The 17683-nt window shown below is 40.2% G+C and overlaps 1 protein-coding gene across 2 annotated transcripts in view; it reads right to left on the reverse strand.

The window, feature by feature from the left end:
- Positions 1-17683, reverse strand: part of ror2 (receptor tyrosine kinase-like orphan receptor 2) — a 58897-nt gene continuing 41214 nt past the window's right edge. The window contains exons 4-9 of one of the 2 annotated variants that reach the window (XM_026297612.2): positions 17420-17450; positions 11120-11241; positions 6033-6347; positions 5536-5778; positions 3082-3287; positions 1-2535 (exon numbers count right to left, since the gene is read on the reverse strand). In XM_026297612.2, the coding sequence (XP_026153397.1) occupies positions 1072-2535; positions 3082-3287; positions 5536-5778; positions 6033-6347; positions 11120-11241; positions 17420-17450 (2381 nt within the window). In that variant the 3' untranslated portion in view covers positions 1-1071. Of the gene's footprint in view, positions 2536-3081; positions 3288-5535; positions 5791-6032; positions 6348-11119; positions 11242-17419; positions 17451-17683 lie in introns of both variants that reach the window. The other variant, XM_026297611.2, reaches the window with a different exon arrangement.

Below are 17683 nucleotides of genomic sequence, written 5' to 3' on the forward strand. Positions count from 1 at the left end.
TAATTTTATTAATATGACTTTATTGAATATTCCATACACAGATGTTCATAATACATGGTAGCCTAAATAAAACCTGCTTAAACAAAACAATCCTATGGTGGAAAAGACATTGCATGAAGAGACTTAACAATATTCACCAATAACCCAAAACAGCCTATAAACAAATGTTCAAACCAATGTATATAATTTACAAATCTCTACAACTTAGTTGATGTTAAAAGCATCAACCTTCTAGTGAATATGTTATATGGAATGAAACCTTTGTCAATGGCCTGAAAAAAAAATCATTAAACAGGATTATTTATTCTTTAAGTTTGTTTTGTGAGATGCGAGGTATGTTCCAAAAACAGCTGAGTTCAATAATTAATAGAGTTTCTTTTAAAATTGATACAATATCTTATTCATCATACATTCCATTATTTAATGATAGTGTCTTTCAACAATTACATACTAATAACCTGAACAACAATATTCAATTGTCAACAAAATACCAGTACAGAAACCTGGGTTCAGTTTTGAGTTCTGGTGACAGTACCTCTGGCTTGGTTGTGCATTCCAACAACTTCCATTGTAATGAGTGGGAAGGATGTGAGGTATCATCTCACGTTTTGCTAGAAAATAGTAATTCCTACTAGTCAGGGTGCCTGTACAGAGGGGTGTGGCATGCCTGTGTGGCTCCCAGTGAACAGCCTTGCTGGCAAGTGAAATGAAACAGCTAGTTACACCATGGGTATCACAGAAGGCAAAATTTCTATCAACAAGGCAACCTCCAAATTACTTGTGAATAAGAATTTTTTGTTGCAAAGCAAGAATATGAATTCTGCTGGAAGGCAACACTGCATAAACACGATAAGTAAAAGATTGCACTGCATTAACTGTGCTTAGTTATTGACACAGGAGTTTAGGAGGTACAAACATGAGACACACTTAACATTCAAATGTGTCACAATTATCTAAGAAACTCATAAAAACATTCACTCACAGTTCTGCAAAATCGCTGCCTTCACATCATGCTGCTTATTGACTTTTTGATAAGCAAGCACAGCTACTGTCCTTCATACAGCAACATATTTATGTGTCTGACAAGTGGGCTACTAATTCATCAGTCTGTGGAGGGTCATTGTCACCTAGCAATTCTGTTTCGGGTACTAACATGTTCCTGTTTTGTTCTTGTTCTTCCTGGAACACCCTGTTAGCCATGTCCTCATCATTGGTCTTGGAGTCCTCATTTAGTAAAGCTGCGTGCTCTGTGGGAGAAGTATTGGAAGGAGCAGTGGTGACATAGCCCGTAGATGTGGATCCACTGCCACTATGTTGAGAACCAGCTTTGGCTACCATTTGTGGAGGGTGGTGCATTTGCTGGTGGGCCATGGCTATGGGTATTTGCATGGGGTAAAAGTTTTGCAGGTATGGGTAAGCTGACATAGGGTGATATCCATTGACAGAGATATAGAGCTGAGGGGGCACCACTGGCCGATGCATTTGACCCTTTGCAGGTATGAACTGAGGCTGATGGAATGGTGAGCTCTTCTTAGGGCTGGTGTAGCGGGATGCGGTTGCTGTGCCCATGCTGATATTGCTAATAGGGCTGGTGCTGAGAGAGCTGGTCTGGGTAGTGTTGCTGGTACCAGGAGTCTGAGCAGAGCTATTATAGTTGGACAGGTTCTCCCAGGAGCGCAGGCGTGTGTGGATGTCCTTGAAGCGAGGTCTTCTTGCTGGGAATTCACTCCAACACTCTAGAATAAGGGTGTAAATCCAGGCTGGGCAGTCATCTGGACAAGACAGTAGCTGGTGGCCACGTACCATCTCAATGACATCCTGGTTGGAGTATCCACAATACGGCTGCAGACCATAACTGAAAGTCTCCCATAGCAACACACCATAAGACCAGATATCAGAGTCAGTGGAGAACTTGCCATACATAATAGCTTCTGGGGACATCCAACGAATGGGGAAAGGGCTTGTGCCCATGAGATTGTAGTAATCAGCAGAGTAGACATCTCTGAACAGGCCCAGATCCAGGATCTTGATGCTGAGTTTGTCAAAGACTAGAATATTTCGGGCAGCAAGGTCTTTATGGATTATTTGTTGGCCAGATAGGTACTCCATTCCAGCAGCAATCTGGGTGATAACATGTAGGAAATCAGCCTGTTCGAGTGTGGATTTTACTGTCTTGTCATCGTCGGAACTGCCAACATCTGAATTGGGAGAGCGCATCACCAAATACTCATGTAGGTCACCAAGGCTAGAGTAGGTGAATATCATACTCATTGGCTGGTCTTTGGTAACAACACCTAGCAAACAAACAATATTTTGGTGCTGCAGGTGAAAGCGGAGCATGGCTTCATGGCGAAATTCCTCACAGAGAGTGGAATCAACCTTGTCTTTTAATGTCTTTATGGCTACAACCTGGGTTTGCTCAGCAGTTGTAGTGCCATACAGGTGGCCCTTGTAAACCTTGCCAAACCGATCCTCTCCAAGTTCCTCCATAAACCGTACTGCTGACATGTTAAGCTCCCGAGGTTTGGCCAGCAGCTACAAAGCAATAAATACAAATATATGTCATCAAAATATATGTCAAAGAATAAAACGAAATGTAGTACTTAAGCACAGCAATGCAACAGTTGTTCATTCAGGTGTTTTTATTACTGGGTGTCAAACTACAACTGCATTTAAAAGCAAAAGCATTTGCATTGGTGGGCGTGTGTTGCTTCAGGAACTAATAAGATGATGAATAAAGATCCACAGATTAGAGTTTGAGAAATACATGCAGGAACTAAACTCTAGTTTAGTACATGCAGTGTACTAAACTAGAGAAACCTGTAGTTTAGAATGGAGTTTTACAACCCTGGCATTATTTCATAATCATGCAGTCGTCTCTTACAGAAGGGCTCTAAATTTAAATCTATGCGATAAGTTTTTGCATAGTTACTGATTTTACTATATGTTTCTCTGGGTTAAAATGAATTGTGGTGCTGCATTTATTAATACACTGCTAATTTCAATATGAACAGCCATAAATCCAAAATAATTTAAGTGAAATACCCTTAGATCAATTAGCTTTTGTACTGTGTGTATTACCTGGTGTTTTTGTTGATTAGGGAGAGACAGCTCCATATCCTGGATGGGTGAGCTGCTGAGCTGGCAGCCAGGTGGTGTGTCAGTTGAAGCCTTTTGCTTATTGCGGCATATACAGACCAAAAAAAAGAGGCACGCGATAACCAATGGGATGGCAATAGCAGGGATTAGAATGAACAGGATCTCCTTCCTGGGGCTCTCTGGAGGCTCTGGAATTAGTAAAACAATTAGTAGTAAAATTATTGGAGTGATTTATAACGTGTTCATTGTACATTTACAGTGTTCATTTGAACTCTCTTCAGGTGAAAGGCAGGGGTACCCCTTGACATGGTTGCCAGTCCATTGCAGATCACAATTTAATGCTCCACAAAGTTTTTGAAGATAGGCTACTCTCTAAAAGACAAATGAAAGGACTTCAACTGAGGTATTGTGTAATAATTGAGTGCAATATCAGTCTAGTCTAATCAATCAGAAAATAAAAGAAACCTAAGGAGGAGCCAGAGTTTAATTTTTAACACAGTATGAAGTTTATACATAACCAACCATTAACAGTAAATGCTGCTGCTTTTGTTATATGATAGTAGAAAGCTTAAAAGGCATTGTTACTTGTCTTAAAATTAAAGTGCTGTTAATGGGTCATATGTTTTGCACCATGGAAAGTAGCTGATATGTCAGCCCTGATTCATTGTGATCTACTGATTCTTACATGTATGTTGTTGCTATTTGACTGGCTTATGGAACTTATACAAAACATTCCACTCACTTTGGTATGAAGAGATACAGGTACATCTCCCTATGGGCATAAACCAAATCTTAACCACTGCTGTTTATGATACACCATTACTGCCTTGTGCAATTAAAGATTCTACATTCCATCAAACATACATATTCAGGTATGCCCCTATTACACTGCACTGGTAACTAAGATACAGTAGCTACTGATTATTACTTTAACTTTTTTTTTTTTCAATAACCATTGCACTAGTGATTTACTTAGCTTAAGCTATCATTTGTACATCTCCATTTGTAAATAGCGTTCATAGTTTCCACTTAGACTGTACATACATAGCACATATTCCCCTGTACATTATAATATGTCTATACATTATAATCCATCTGTATATTATGTTCATAGTACATCCATTTTATATTATGGTCGTAGCACTGCCTTACTGCACATACTGTAGATACTGCACTTGCTGCTAATTGCACTTCTGGTTAGATGCTTAATTGCATTTCGTTGCCTTGTACTTGTACATGTGTAATGACAATAATGTTGAATCTAATCTAATCTAATTGATTATTTTGTGTTATCTGCAGATTCTTAAGACTATTGGTAGCCTATGTTTCTGTCTATTGGCATAATGCAACTGTGTTCCAGTGACAGATATTGTTTGCCACTGACCACGTCTTGCTGGCATTTTAAAAAACATATTTGAACATATGATATAATGAGTAAGCCAGTGAGTCAGCCAGGCTGAGAACAGCAGTGAGTTGGGAAGCAAGAATATGAAACTATGTTTTCTGTTCATTCAGAGGCTGCATGTCAGTAATTAAACTTACTTTGAGCTGAAGACTTAATTCTATAGTGAGAACAACCCCCTCTTTCAACAGTAAGTCTCTTAATGTTCTCATGATTGATTCCTCATTTACTAAAGAATTGTCTATTTTATGATGCCAGATAGTGTACAAGCATAGAATGACAAGATGTTCATTTGGTACGTTCACTTAATTTAATTTGTTCACATGCTGTATGAAAAGCATTTTGCTGGATAGTCGTCATTTCATCCATAGGACTAGCATAAATTTACTGTCAAAACAAGGAGTCCTGCTGGTCATAATATTGACTGTACAGATTTGTTCATTTTTAGCCATGCTGCTAGCACTGCAATGTACTGAACGTAGCTGCAGTATTTTAATGACAGTGGCTGGCATCAGGTAATATTAGTGCAAAAACCACAATGTCCACCAGTCCGTAAAATATAAAGGGGTTTATAGCACAACAAGGGTTGGCACTATGATGCTGTGGTTAGGAGTCCAAGAAGGTTCTGGGTGTATTTCAAAGTCATTCCTGGGGCCTCTTTTATGTGGAGTTTCCATGTACTCCCTGTGAAAGTGGGTGTTCTTGTTTCCTCCCACAGTCCGAAGACATGCTGTTTACCCACAGGTGTATGTGAGCACTTGTCTATCTGATCCCACAGAGGTTTGTGGGTTTATGTGGGTTAAGTGCTACCGCTAAAAGAAACCGTGGTGTCCACATGTCGCTAAGATGAGGATATCTAATGGCATAAGGCAGTGGAGAATGTTAGGGAGAAAAGACATAAAATTGTCTAACACTACACCAGTGAAGACTGTACCTTTCTTTTACTCAGTGTTTCACAATAAAATTACTTTTTAGAATGACTGAAAAGTGTTAGTCTACCAAAATATTAACAATTATTGCATTATGTTACTTACTGCAGGGCTGGATGTCACACAGGCCCACCCTGACCTGAGGGTCCAAGGTAAAGCACCAGGGTGCCTGCATCTGGCCTCCAGGGTTCCGACAGAAATTTTGGCTTCTTAGGAGCTCAGGATATTCTTGGGAGAGGTGGTGAGTGTGAGGGTGCTGAATGCTCCATGACTGGCAGCGATGACCTGATTTGGTGATGCTGACTGTGCCACTGTAGTCAGCCCCACTTCCATTGTAGCAACTATGATCTGAGGGAGAATCTGTAGAGTATTACTACTCAGTATTTCTGCTTTTAAACACTGTGAGAAAAGTTATTTATATTTTCTTCAACTGCAAAATGGTTTTGAGATTTAGAACTTGTCAGTTTGTCTAAAGAATTTTATTGAAGAGTTTCAGTGCATTTTTGGTTAATTGTTCACATCTACTTAGTTTTACAGTGTTACTGTTGTGGCTGGAAATTATTGCAATAATGTTGTGTGTGTGTGTGTGCCAATCCACCTACATGGCCCCAGTTTTTCTGGTGGCACTCCTATCCTCATACAGGAAGCAGCATCAGGGGTGCCTGGCCGTGGCAACAGGTGGCAGTTGGGAAGCTCCAGCTGCATAAGGATCATGGGATTCGATCGTGCAATGGTGTACTCTGTGTGGCACAGGTCATTCTCCAGGGCTTCACACTCATCTCGACAGAGCTGACGCCGCCGAGGACCCCGAGAGCCCTCGTCACACAGAGGGAAGACATAGTAGCAGAAGGATGGGATGGCAAACTTGGAGCACTGATCTGATAGGTGGGTGGAGGTGCCAATCATAGTGAAAGCAGCTTGGAATGAAGAAAGAGAGAGATATATTTGAAATGTTTTTCACATGCTTATGTTTCCTCAAAGTTTTTTCAGCAGTGGTACTGCTAAGTGTGGATCCACAAGTGTGGGATAATTCACCTGGAGCCTTTGACATTCATTTCCTTTATCCCCCGTCCTACTTACTGGTCTCTTTCAAGAAGATCCACCTTCTATGGATCATTTTTAGAAGGTACTGACCACTAGATACAGGAACATTCCACAAGATTTGCTGTTTGGAGATGCTCTTATCCAATTGTCTAATCATCACAATTTGACTCTTGTCAAAGTCACTCAGACCCTAAGGCTTCCCCATTTTTCCATATTTCAACACATCAACTTCAACTGTTATCTGTCAATGCACAGCCTGCTGGCACCTTTCCTTGACTAGACAGGTAGTGGCCCTAAGAGACATGCAGCGAGCTGGGCTCATTGAGCCCTCCACCAGCTCAGGCCTCCCCTATTGTCATAGTCCCTATACTGAATGCTGATTGGCAGATCTGTGTTGACTTTAAATTCCTGAATAAAATAACCAAAAAGACCTCTACTCTCTCCCACACATCAATGAGGCCCTTGGTGTGATGAGTGTTCTCCTTTGAGCTACATAGCGGTACTTTCGCACCATACCCTATGTCCTTGAAACAGATGCCTGAAACATTGGCTCATGAGCTGTACTGGTTTAGATGACCCCATATGGAGAGCAAGAGGTGGCATACTACAGCAGGCCATTTAACAAAGTTGAACGCCACTACTTTGTGGATTGTGCATTTGGCTTTTCAAATATTACCTTGTAGACCTCCATTTCTGGGGGAGCTAGAAGGGGAGGGGAGGGGCAAGACAAAAAGGAACTATGACGTGAATCAGAGGACGACACTTTGACACAAGGGAGCTGGTCTGGGTGTATAACCTCCAGAGGAAAAAGTGAGGTAGAGTTAGACTGGAAGTGGATATTGGATCATAGAAAAGGGTCTGTGAAAGTTGGCAGTACAGAGTAGCCTCTGTTCTGTTATCAAATAAAAGCGTTGGTGAACTTGCATAACGTCTTGTGGCCTGCCCATTGAAGGGCACTACAATATCCCACCTCTTCCAAGTGCATTTGGAACAATATGCTTAGTTATTCAGTTGTCTGTTTATTTATTTTAGTTATTATGTATACAGTAAATTTTACAATCTCCAATTAACAGTAATTTTTTTTTCAGCCTCCCAGGAGTTGTGTGAATACAGCAATTAATTCTATGCATGCCTCCTAGAGATTAGGAGTATGCAACAAAAAACTGAAAAATGTACTTTTTTATTCTTATATTTCCCAGTACAAAAGTACGGTGGCCGACAAGGGCAAACGCACTGCAAAACAGAAACGCTGCAAAACAAAAATGCTGCAAAACAGAAACGCTGCAAAAGAGAAACGCTGCAAAACAAAAACGCTGCAAAAGAGAAACGCTGCAAAAGAGAAACGCTGCAAAACAAAAACGCTGCAAAAGAGAAACGCTGCAAAACAGAAACGCTGCAAAAGAGAAACGCTGCAAAACAGAAACGCTGCAAAAGAGAGAACACAACGGAAGTGCGCCAGGCCGATAGGGGGACCCCGAACTGAGGGGTGCAATGAACAAAGAACTTTTACAGAGGCGAGAGAGACAGATGTAGTGACATAAGTCACGTCTCATTTTGGAGGTTGCGTAATGACGCAGGTTATAGTGTTGAATTGCAAAAGAATTGAATGAGCGACCTCTGATGATTGTTCTCATGTGCTAATATGTGTGTGCTAGTATGTCATGTGCTATATGTGCTAACAATGTTCTGTTACATTTGTTTACTTGATCAAAATGTCATACAACGTGGGGGGGTTGGGAGATCTGAAGGTGCGTTTTCCATTTGTTACTTAACACTTGGCCGTCATCTTTTACAACATTGTACTTTTATAATACTGTAAAACATGACGGCCAAGTGTTTAAAAAATAATAAATGTAAAACGTACTCTAATGCCCGCTAAATTCACAGCCAGCAAACGTTCTTTTGTCACTTTGCTTTATTAAGTTTTTAGTCAGAACAGGTAACAGGTAACAGGCTACTGTTTCAGCCGTAGCCACGCTAAGTAGGGATGGGAATATCGACTCTCTGGAATCGATACTTCCATACTTTGGAGTCGATACTTTCTTAAGTATCGCTCGATACCACTCCTAATAAAAAACGTGCAATTAGTTTTCACTTCTGAGAGTTTTGGATGTGTGAAAACCAGCCCAAGCGTATTTTAAATGGTCTTCCGTATCACATGATTATGGCAGCCAATCAGATGTCAGAGCTTTCCAGAGCCAGTCATGCACTGCAGAAGGAAGTATTACTCTCTCCACTCTGCAGCGTGGAGGGACCTCCTCCGTCTCAGTGCTGACAGGCACGGCAGCATGGAGAGAGATAGAAAAAGAAGCATTGTGTGGTGCTATTTTTCACCCACTACGAGGGGAAATGCTATTTATTTATTATCATTTTATTATTAGCATTTAAACAAGTATTTATGTTCATGAGCATTATTCATGTTGCCATTGCAATAAAGATATTAATCAACACTGTGCAATAATGATTTTCCTTTAAGGTGCAGAAGGTATCGGTATCGTCAATACTGACCCTGTAGTTACTTGGTATCGGATCGATACCAAATTCTGTGGTATCGCCCATCAGTAACGCTAACTCCCCTCACCGAACAGCTCTCTCTCACCCTCCCTCTCTTCCCTCCACACACACTTCTTCCCTCCTCCCTGACCCATCTCCCTCTAGCTCACCCTACCGACTCCCCAAAGAACACCCTGAACAAGACAACAACCTATAGTCATTACAGCACCTTCAGATCTCCCACCCTGCAACACCCCCCCCGCCTCATCTCCCGACGTTGTATGACATTTTGATCAAGTAAACAAATGTAACAGAACATTGTTAGCACATATTAGCACATGAGAACAATCATCAGAGGTCGCTCATTCAATTCTTTTGCAATTCAACACTATAACCTGCGTCATTACGCAGCCTCCAAAATGAGACGTGACTTATGTCACTACATCTGTCTCTCTCGCCTCTGTAAAAGTTCTTTGTTCATTGCACCCCTCAGTTCGGGGTCCCCCTATCGGCCTGGCGCACTTCCGTTGTGTTCTCTCTTTTGCAGCGTTTCTGTTTTGCAGCGTTTCTCTTTTGCAGCGTTTCTGTTTTGCAGCGTTTCTCTTTTGCAGCGTTTCTGTTTTGCAGCGTTTCTGTTTTGCAGCGTTTCTGTTTTGCAGCGTTTCTCTTTTGCAGCGTTTTTGTTTTGCAGCGTTTCTCTTTTGCAGCGTTTCTGTTTTGCAGCGTTTCTCTTTTGCAGCGTTTCTGTTTTGCAGCGTTTCTCTTTTGCAGCGTTTCTGTTTTGCAGCGTTTCTCTTTTGCAGCGTTTCTCTTTTGCAGCGTTTCTGTTTTGCAGCGTTTCTCTTTTGCAGCGTTTTTGTTTTGCAGCGCGTTTGCCCTTCTCGGCCACCGTACAAAAGCACAACACATACCAGATTTGTTTTTGATGCTCATTAAGAACAAAAAAAATGTTTTTCTTTCATACAAGCTAAACGAAATAATTATGAATGAAAGATAAACTGTGAACACTTTTTGTAAAGTGCCTTGGGATGATTGTGATTTAGCGCTATACAAATAAATTGAATTGAATTGAGTTGAATTGAATTTAGCTTGGCTTTGTTTAACTCTTCTGTTAAAGAAAATGGCTTTATGTTAGCAGAGGTAGGTAGGTCTATCTTGTCACCTTATGCCAGGTTCATACCACGTTTCACAATCCCTGTTTCCTGTCTAGTATCTTATTTTGTAGTGTTTCCTGTTTTTGGTTTGTCCCTTAATTTAGTTTACTTTACCTTGTTAATCAGTGTCTGGTTTTAGCTGTGTCTTGTTATGTGTCCTTTTTTAAGTCTCAGTTTCTCTTCTCTGCCTTTTCTGGTTTGTCTTCCACACTCTGATCTTGTCCAGTACATTGCATTTTGTCACCACATCCATGTTGCCTGTTTTTACTCTGTATGTCAGACTTTGTCATGTGGTTTCCTTGTGTTGTGTGTAGTATGCATTATTCCCTGTTCTTTCTGGTTTTCCTGGACCCCTCTCAGTGTCAAGTATTATGTAGTTGGTTCCCCAGTGTTCCCCTTTGTGTGCTCATTGTTGTTAATAAAGATTGTCTGAACTCTTCTTCTCAGTGTTTGCATGCAATTGGGTGTCATCCTGCTTAAATCTCTGACAGTAAGCAATTTAAGACTAATGATAGAATGACCCGACAGTCACAGGGCATCATGACCAAAAATGTACGTCATATGCGACAGCCAGTCATTTAAACTCTTATAGCGCATCTTTGTAAATGATGACTGATGTCCTGTAACAAAGTCCAGTGTGTACCTCTATCATGTGTTGGAATAACACTGATCAACAGGAGAAAGATCTGCTTTTGTTAATAATTTTCATTTGATATAATACAATATAACATAAATAATTCTGTACTTTGACTGACTATTAGTCTGAGCCCAGCATTACAAAAATTCTCCTGAATGAATTGGCTAGCTGTTGCACATACATTCGAATACAACCTTTGTTATACTGCTAATTCAGTGCTAACTCAAAATTATCCTCTAATCTAATTTCACTCCAGGCTAGGAAACAGTGTTATAATCTCAGAAATCTTAAGGCATAAGCATACTCAACTGTTAATTTATAATAGCATGTAATGTCACTTAAAGTCATCTGATTCTCTTACCTGTGATGCGGTTTTCACTCTCTCCCTGCATCTGGAGTGACTCAACATAAATGCTCTGGTTTCCAATGAAGCGAGCACAGGCAATGCCTCGGTATGGCTGGCAAAAACCTTTTTCATGAGGCCTGTAAAAGAAACAGACAAACTGCAGTTCAAATACACTGTCCTCTCAAACAAACCATCACTGTCCATATCACAAGCAAAAACTATACTTAGCATAGTCACAGTGAACAGTATCACTTCAGACTGCACACTGCAATTTTATTTTCTCTTTATTCTTTTATTTCCTTTCTTATAACTCAATAGTTGATGTATAAGAGGATATCCTTTTATTATCAGGTGCACGGTATTGGCAGAAGAATTAGCTGAAAAAATTGACTCAACCAACTCAATTACAAAAAAGGAGAGTGCCGAAATCTGCTTTGTCTGCTAAGCCATTATTAAACACTACACACAACAGACCATTAACATTGAGGTTAGTCAAATGCATGCTTTTGCAAACAGCACATTCCATTTTTCCATTCATGTTTTTTTTTATATTTTGTAGTGTAAAACTCATGTTACTAGTAATTCATTACACAAGAATCTGCCAATGGAATGATTTTTGGTTGACATAAATTTTGGAAATATGATTTTGAAATTGTCCATAGGTCAATAACACATTGTAGGCAAATTCACTACCCTTTCATTTTGTTCAGTATGAAAACATCCACTAAAATAAACTCCAGGATTTTATATAAAAACTGATTATAGACTGGATATTTTTTTACCTTTTATTAGTCTGGGATATGTCAAAGATTAGTAACAACACTGATTTTGATGCATTGTTAGTTTTTGTGCAGCATCAGATTTAAATGTTTTCTGACGAATTTACTGTTTTTGCCCCATTGACTTCCACTATAATGACATTTTTTTGACTGCACAGCCATGACACTATATGATCATTCATTGTTGATGGTTGGTGGTTTCCCCTGTTGGGAAGAGGTAAAATTTGTGACTTTTACTGTTTACAACCAAGTAGCCCCATTAATCCTTTACACAGGCCTGTGCATAGAAAGCTTAGTTTCTGGCTTTTATATAGAGTTTTATATAGACTATATCAGCATATTATAGTGTGTGTGTGTGTGTGTGTGTGTGTGTGTGAGTGTGTGTGAGAGAGAGAGAGAGAGATCTTTGCGTGCTGACCCTGCGGTGTCTGAGAAAATCAGAATATGTACCTTAGCTCTCAGAGAACAAAAGACTCTACATTGAGCAAACAAAAACAAAGAAAGTGTATTTATGCACCTGCGTTTTGATGGGGAGAAGTACAGACTAAACAAAAACAAGGTACATGGATTTAAACACTAGCATTCCATCCTGCTGGTCATTTCATGGTGAGAAAAGCAGCAAGCACCATAAGTTGTGGCTTCACTCCTACCAACGTTTTGGAAATGATTATGCGGCGTAACCCCTCCAGCAAGCTGCAGAATATCGTCTTCTCCCTATGACACCACTGATTCAGGAGAGTCCTTATTTTGTTGTGGCACTCCTATTGTCCTCTCCAGCTTTTTCCACTGAAAGCAAGGAGGATTCAGAGGATCCTGAATCTGGGTGGACTGGGAGAAATGGCAAAGTGTGGTTTCCCACCAACACGGAGACAACTCCCTTTTTTCAGCCTGACAGAGGTGTGACTTTACAGCTGATGCGTTATTCCATCGTGAAGGTTCAGAACGTGAATTCTGCATTCAGTCTGTTAACAGAGATGTCATGCTGACAATGGGAAGGTGCCCATTGTGTGCCATGCAGTGAGAAAGAAACTAGACCGGGGTGGACTCCACAGATCTCCATGCCTACATTGGGCTACTGATTTTGGCCAGAGACTACAGGTCCAAGACTGTACCCTGTACCCTCGGGGGTTGACGAACACGCAGGCGTCAGTTTTGATTGTACAGATAACAGCAATATATCATTTGAATCTGTGAAGGGTCTAGTTTTATTTGTACACACTCAATAACAAAAAAATGCTGTGCTTTTGTAAAATGAAGAAAACAGACAGGGTGCGCTCTCTGTCTTCTCTGTCTCTGTCACCTCTCTTCACAGACATAAATAAAACAACCTGTATCTCAGCAAGTATTTGCCTCAAAGACATGAGAAATATGTGTATAGAAAGCTTGGAATGTCTATTCAAAAATGAAAATCGAAAATGAATAATATCTTTTTATGTAATCCATATGAAAATAAGGATTGGTACGGTTTCTCCTGTCTCACCTCATTATAGCTAATGTGATCCCACCTCGCACTGAGCACACTATTCATATGGATCTGAGGTAGAGCCAGGTAATTATGTACATGTCCCCAAGAAATGGCAAAAAATGTCAAGCTTAATCATAGAATTTAATCACTTTTTCTATGCATTCAGATGATGGCACATTATACGGGTGAAGAAGCACGTCGTAAGGTTCCTGACAGAAACCAAGAGTTTATTTTGTCCTCAGAGGAATAACGCAACTCAGATGACAAACATTTGCATTTGAAGAGCAACTGGACCCAGAGGAGGATATAATTCGTGACGAGTAATTCCCTCTCAGCCACATTACTGACTGAGAGGCTCATTATTCAGCTCATTACGCAAATCTTCTCAGGTGAATCACATGATTACTCATGTTCAGGCACACCTTCTTGCATATGCCCTTTTTACCCAAAACATCCTTAGACCCCAGAGGGTTAACAGATTTATGCAAAAAAAGTTGAAAAAAATGATATATTTGTACAGCAGTTTATTTTAGTGGATGTTTTCATCCCTAACAAAATGAAAGGGTAGTGTTTTTGAACAGTGCACAAGGGTTAACCCTTGCTATGTTTCTCAGATGATAAAAACTCCCTTTTACCACACTGTTTAAAATTCAGTGAGCTGTCCAACCAAACCCCAAGATCCTGCAAAACAGGGTGCAGGTTAGTAGCTAATGTTCCAAGTGCTTCATCTATGCCGGGAAGAACACACAGCCAATTACCTCTTTTTTTAACATTTAGTTGTAGGAAATGGCTAGCCATCCAGGTTTTCACCTCTTCAAAACAGTCAATCAGGTTTGTCACAGCGCAGTTACTGTTAGGTGAGATGGGAAGGTAGAGTTGTGCATCATCTGCATAACAGTGGTTCTGAAAGTTATACTTCTCTAGGATGGAGCCAAAGGGAAGCATATACAGTGAAAATAATAGAGGGGCTAAGATAGACCCTTGTGGGATGCCAGAGCTCAGGATAGCAGAAGAAGAGGAGCAATTTTCTAGTTTAACTGAAAATATTCTATCAGATAGATAGAAAGAGAATCAGTCTAAAACCAGGTCCTGCAGGCCAACGCTATCCCTAAGGCAGTTTAGAAAGATGCTGTGGTCAATTGTGTCAAATGCTGCACTTAAATCTAGCAGAGCTAACGTGGTTCATGATCCACAGTCAATAAAGAAAAGGATGTCAATTAGGACCTTAAGCGGGGCAGATTCAGTGCTCTGCAAGGCTCTGATACCAGAATGAAATTTGTCAAAGGTATTGTGAGAATTTAAGAAGGAGGATAATGAGGTGAGGTTTTTGCCAATCAATAGTATTAACTAGCACTCTTGATCTATGGGTGTTTTTGCTGATGATTCTGACTGCTGTCCTGTCATCATTAGTACCCACATGGATTATAAGCCTGTGAATTGAGGCAGGAGTTGACTGCAGGATATCTGTGAGTTTCCGTAACATATCTGGGACTGTGGTGCTAGGAAAGCAGTGTGTAGTCCCATTACAACTATCAATGTAGTCGGCATGAACAGTGGCTGAGGTGGAGATAAGTGTGTGTTCTCCTGGGGCTGTGGCTGCAGACGCTATGGAGAGGTTGCTCTGCAGAGCCTCTCGTCTGCCGTGCTGTCAGTAGCGGTGTTGCAGGAGGGAGATGACCCCCGGAGTGCCAAGTACGACCTCCTTGAGAAACCTGTGGCGGGAGGAGAGTGGCGATAACTGGGTGGTTTGTCGCTTTGCCATCCTATAAGGTCAGAGGCTTTCAGTCGCAGGGGCATCAGGTGGATTAACCGCAAGCTCTGTCTGGGTGGGTGCAGCATTACTGTGAGCTGAAACCTTGCAGAGGACAGCCGCACAGCCTGGGGCACTCCTCTGTAGTGCAGGAAAGTAATCAGATGACTCCATATCTGAAGGACACTGGGTCACACAGACATCATCAGGATGGGCCGGGGGATCAGCAGCCAAGGCCGCAAAGTGATTTGAGAGGCTCAGTGGGGGTGCTCTAAACATATCCGCTAGAAACCTTTTTAACCCGCGGACTATTATGTCGATTATCCTCCTCAAGGTCAGTGATTTTACCAGCAGGGTTTCTTCAAAAATGCAGCGTTTCTAGCACTGATGATCATTGCGTTTGGTTTAATTGACATGCTAAGCTAAACTAACTAAGGCCTAGCCTCTGGAGTGCAGATTAAAGGAAAAAGTAGTAAAGGAGTAAACTAAAACCTGTCAATAGGATCTGATAAGTTTAAGGTCTAAGAAGCCTCTGCTTTAAATGTAAAATTAATTTAAGGTGTTCTTCCCTTTATTTCAACTGATGAACACTGCATTCTCACTTTGGAACGATTAGTCCACTAACCACTCAACAACAGGAGCAGACTGCAGCTGACAATCAAACTGTAGGCTGAATAGCTTATGGTGTGAGCACTTTCATGTTAAAGAAAGTGTCAGGATCCATGCAGATTTACTGAATCATGACAGAAAATGGATCAGTGTTTCGTGGAAAGATGTCACTTTTTAAAATACAAAAGAGTAGCTGGTCAAATTAAAGGCCAGTAGTACAAACACCTAATTTGTTACTCTAGTTCTGCTAGCCTAGCAGTTAGCTTAGCTAGCGGCTAGTATGGCCTTTTGCTCTCCTGTTCATTGTACAACATGTTTAGTTATTCCTTTGCCTCCATTAGCAATAATGATGGAATAAATGTCTGTAATAAATGTAAGGTTCTTGCAGCATTGGAGGAGAGGGCCACTGAATTAGAACTGTGGCTCTGCACCTCAGATGTCACAGCATTTCAAGAGGTGTCACAGTATTATGGACTATCAGACCGAAGTGCCTGTGGATTGAGTTACAACAAACTGCTGAAAATTGATGTTGCAGTGAGAATTCAATTTATAAAGTAGCTCTTTGGTAGTCAACCAGTGCTGATTTGTCACCGTTGTGACTACAGAAAACAGGAAAACCACACATAATTGTCAGATAAAGATGCAGCCCTAAACGCAGTAGTACTCTTTCTTCTATTATTTTGACAGGGTAAATCTTAATCATTGTACTCTGACTTCATAGTGATATTGTTACGTTGCTTTGACATTTTTTATTAACAGTACAGGAGAGTAAGACGTTAAAAGAATCATATTATTTATTGGCTGATGAGACAGGCTCCCTGGAAGATGCACTGAGAAATAGTTGGTTTGACTGCAGAGATGACTCAGCATTCTTTCCAATTCAGAGCAGGCCTGTCAAAACCACCAGCCATTCTGAGCCCCATCCTCATCAGTCACGCTTCTTCATAATGCAGCATAGGTTTTAACATTTCAAATGGTCAGCCAAAGCAGTGGAGCTATCATTGTAAGCAAGCATATCTTTGCATATCTAATTTAGCTTTGTTGTTATGTAGGCATTTCTAACACAGTGAAAGTATGTAACGTTATCATAATAAAAACAAAAGGCATAGATTTATGCAACATTTACTGTAATATAAAGGAAATATCTTACAGTGTCAAAGTACTTTGTACTTCTTCTATTCCTAGTTTATATTTTACTTAATATATTAATTCTTTTTACTTATTAATATTCTATATATATTCTATCTAATATTTAAAGTTTCTTCTATTATAATATTACTAATCCATAAAAATCACTAACGCTAGTTATCTGTTATGCCACTGCAATAAGTTGTATAATTTGTAGCAACCTGAAAAATATACCATAGTGTATAACAGTGACAGAAATGACCTATGGTGTCTAAAAGTAAAGCATAATTGTTTTTAGATATGGACAAATGTGTTACACAGCATTTGTGTTTTGAGATGCTTCTAGGGAAGACCGCCTGCTATGAAAACCTAGTCAAATGCATTGTAACTGTTGTAATTGTAACAAGCTAACGCCATATGTCGTTCACCACACGATGCCAGTACGTGGACACAAATAACTTTTATAGTCACATTCTAGGATTACAGGTCATGAATGTCTGCTGTTAAAGAAAGATGTCTATGTCCTTTCTTTTGCTAGAACATTTATCCACAAACAAGCTAATCCATAGAAGCTGTTCACTTACAGTTCATCGGGGCCATGTGTGGGCATCTGTCCTGTAATCCAAAATATAAAAGAAATATAAACGTACGTACATACGTATATTATGTATGTGTATATATATATATATGTTATGATATGTTGAGTTTTTACAGTACAGTACACCATCATTAATGATGTCATCACAAGCTCTGCACAAGCTGTTTGTTGATGTTGAAACTTCCTTCAGTGTAGAAATTAAATACTTAACATTAAAGTCCATATTTGTAGCTTGGCTCTGATTATCTGA

The sequence above is a fragment of the Mastacembelus armatus genome, chromosome 12 (genome assembly GCF_900324485.2).
Source record: "Mastacembelus armatus chromosome 12, fMasArm1.2, whole genome shotgun sequence".
Classification (NCBI taxonomy): Eukaryota; Metazoa; Chordata; class Actinopteri; order Synbranchiformes; family Mastacembelidae; genus Mastacembelus; species Mastacembelus armatus.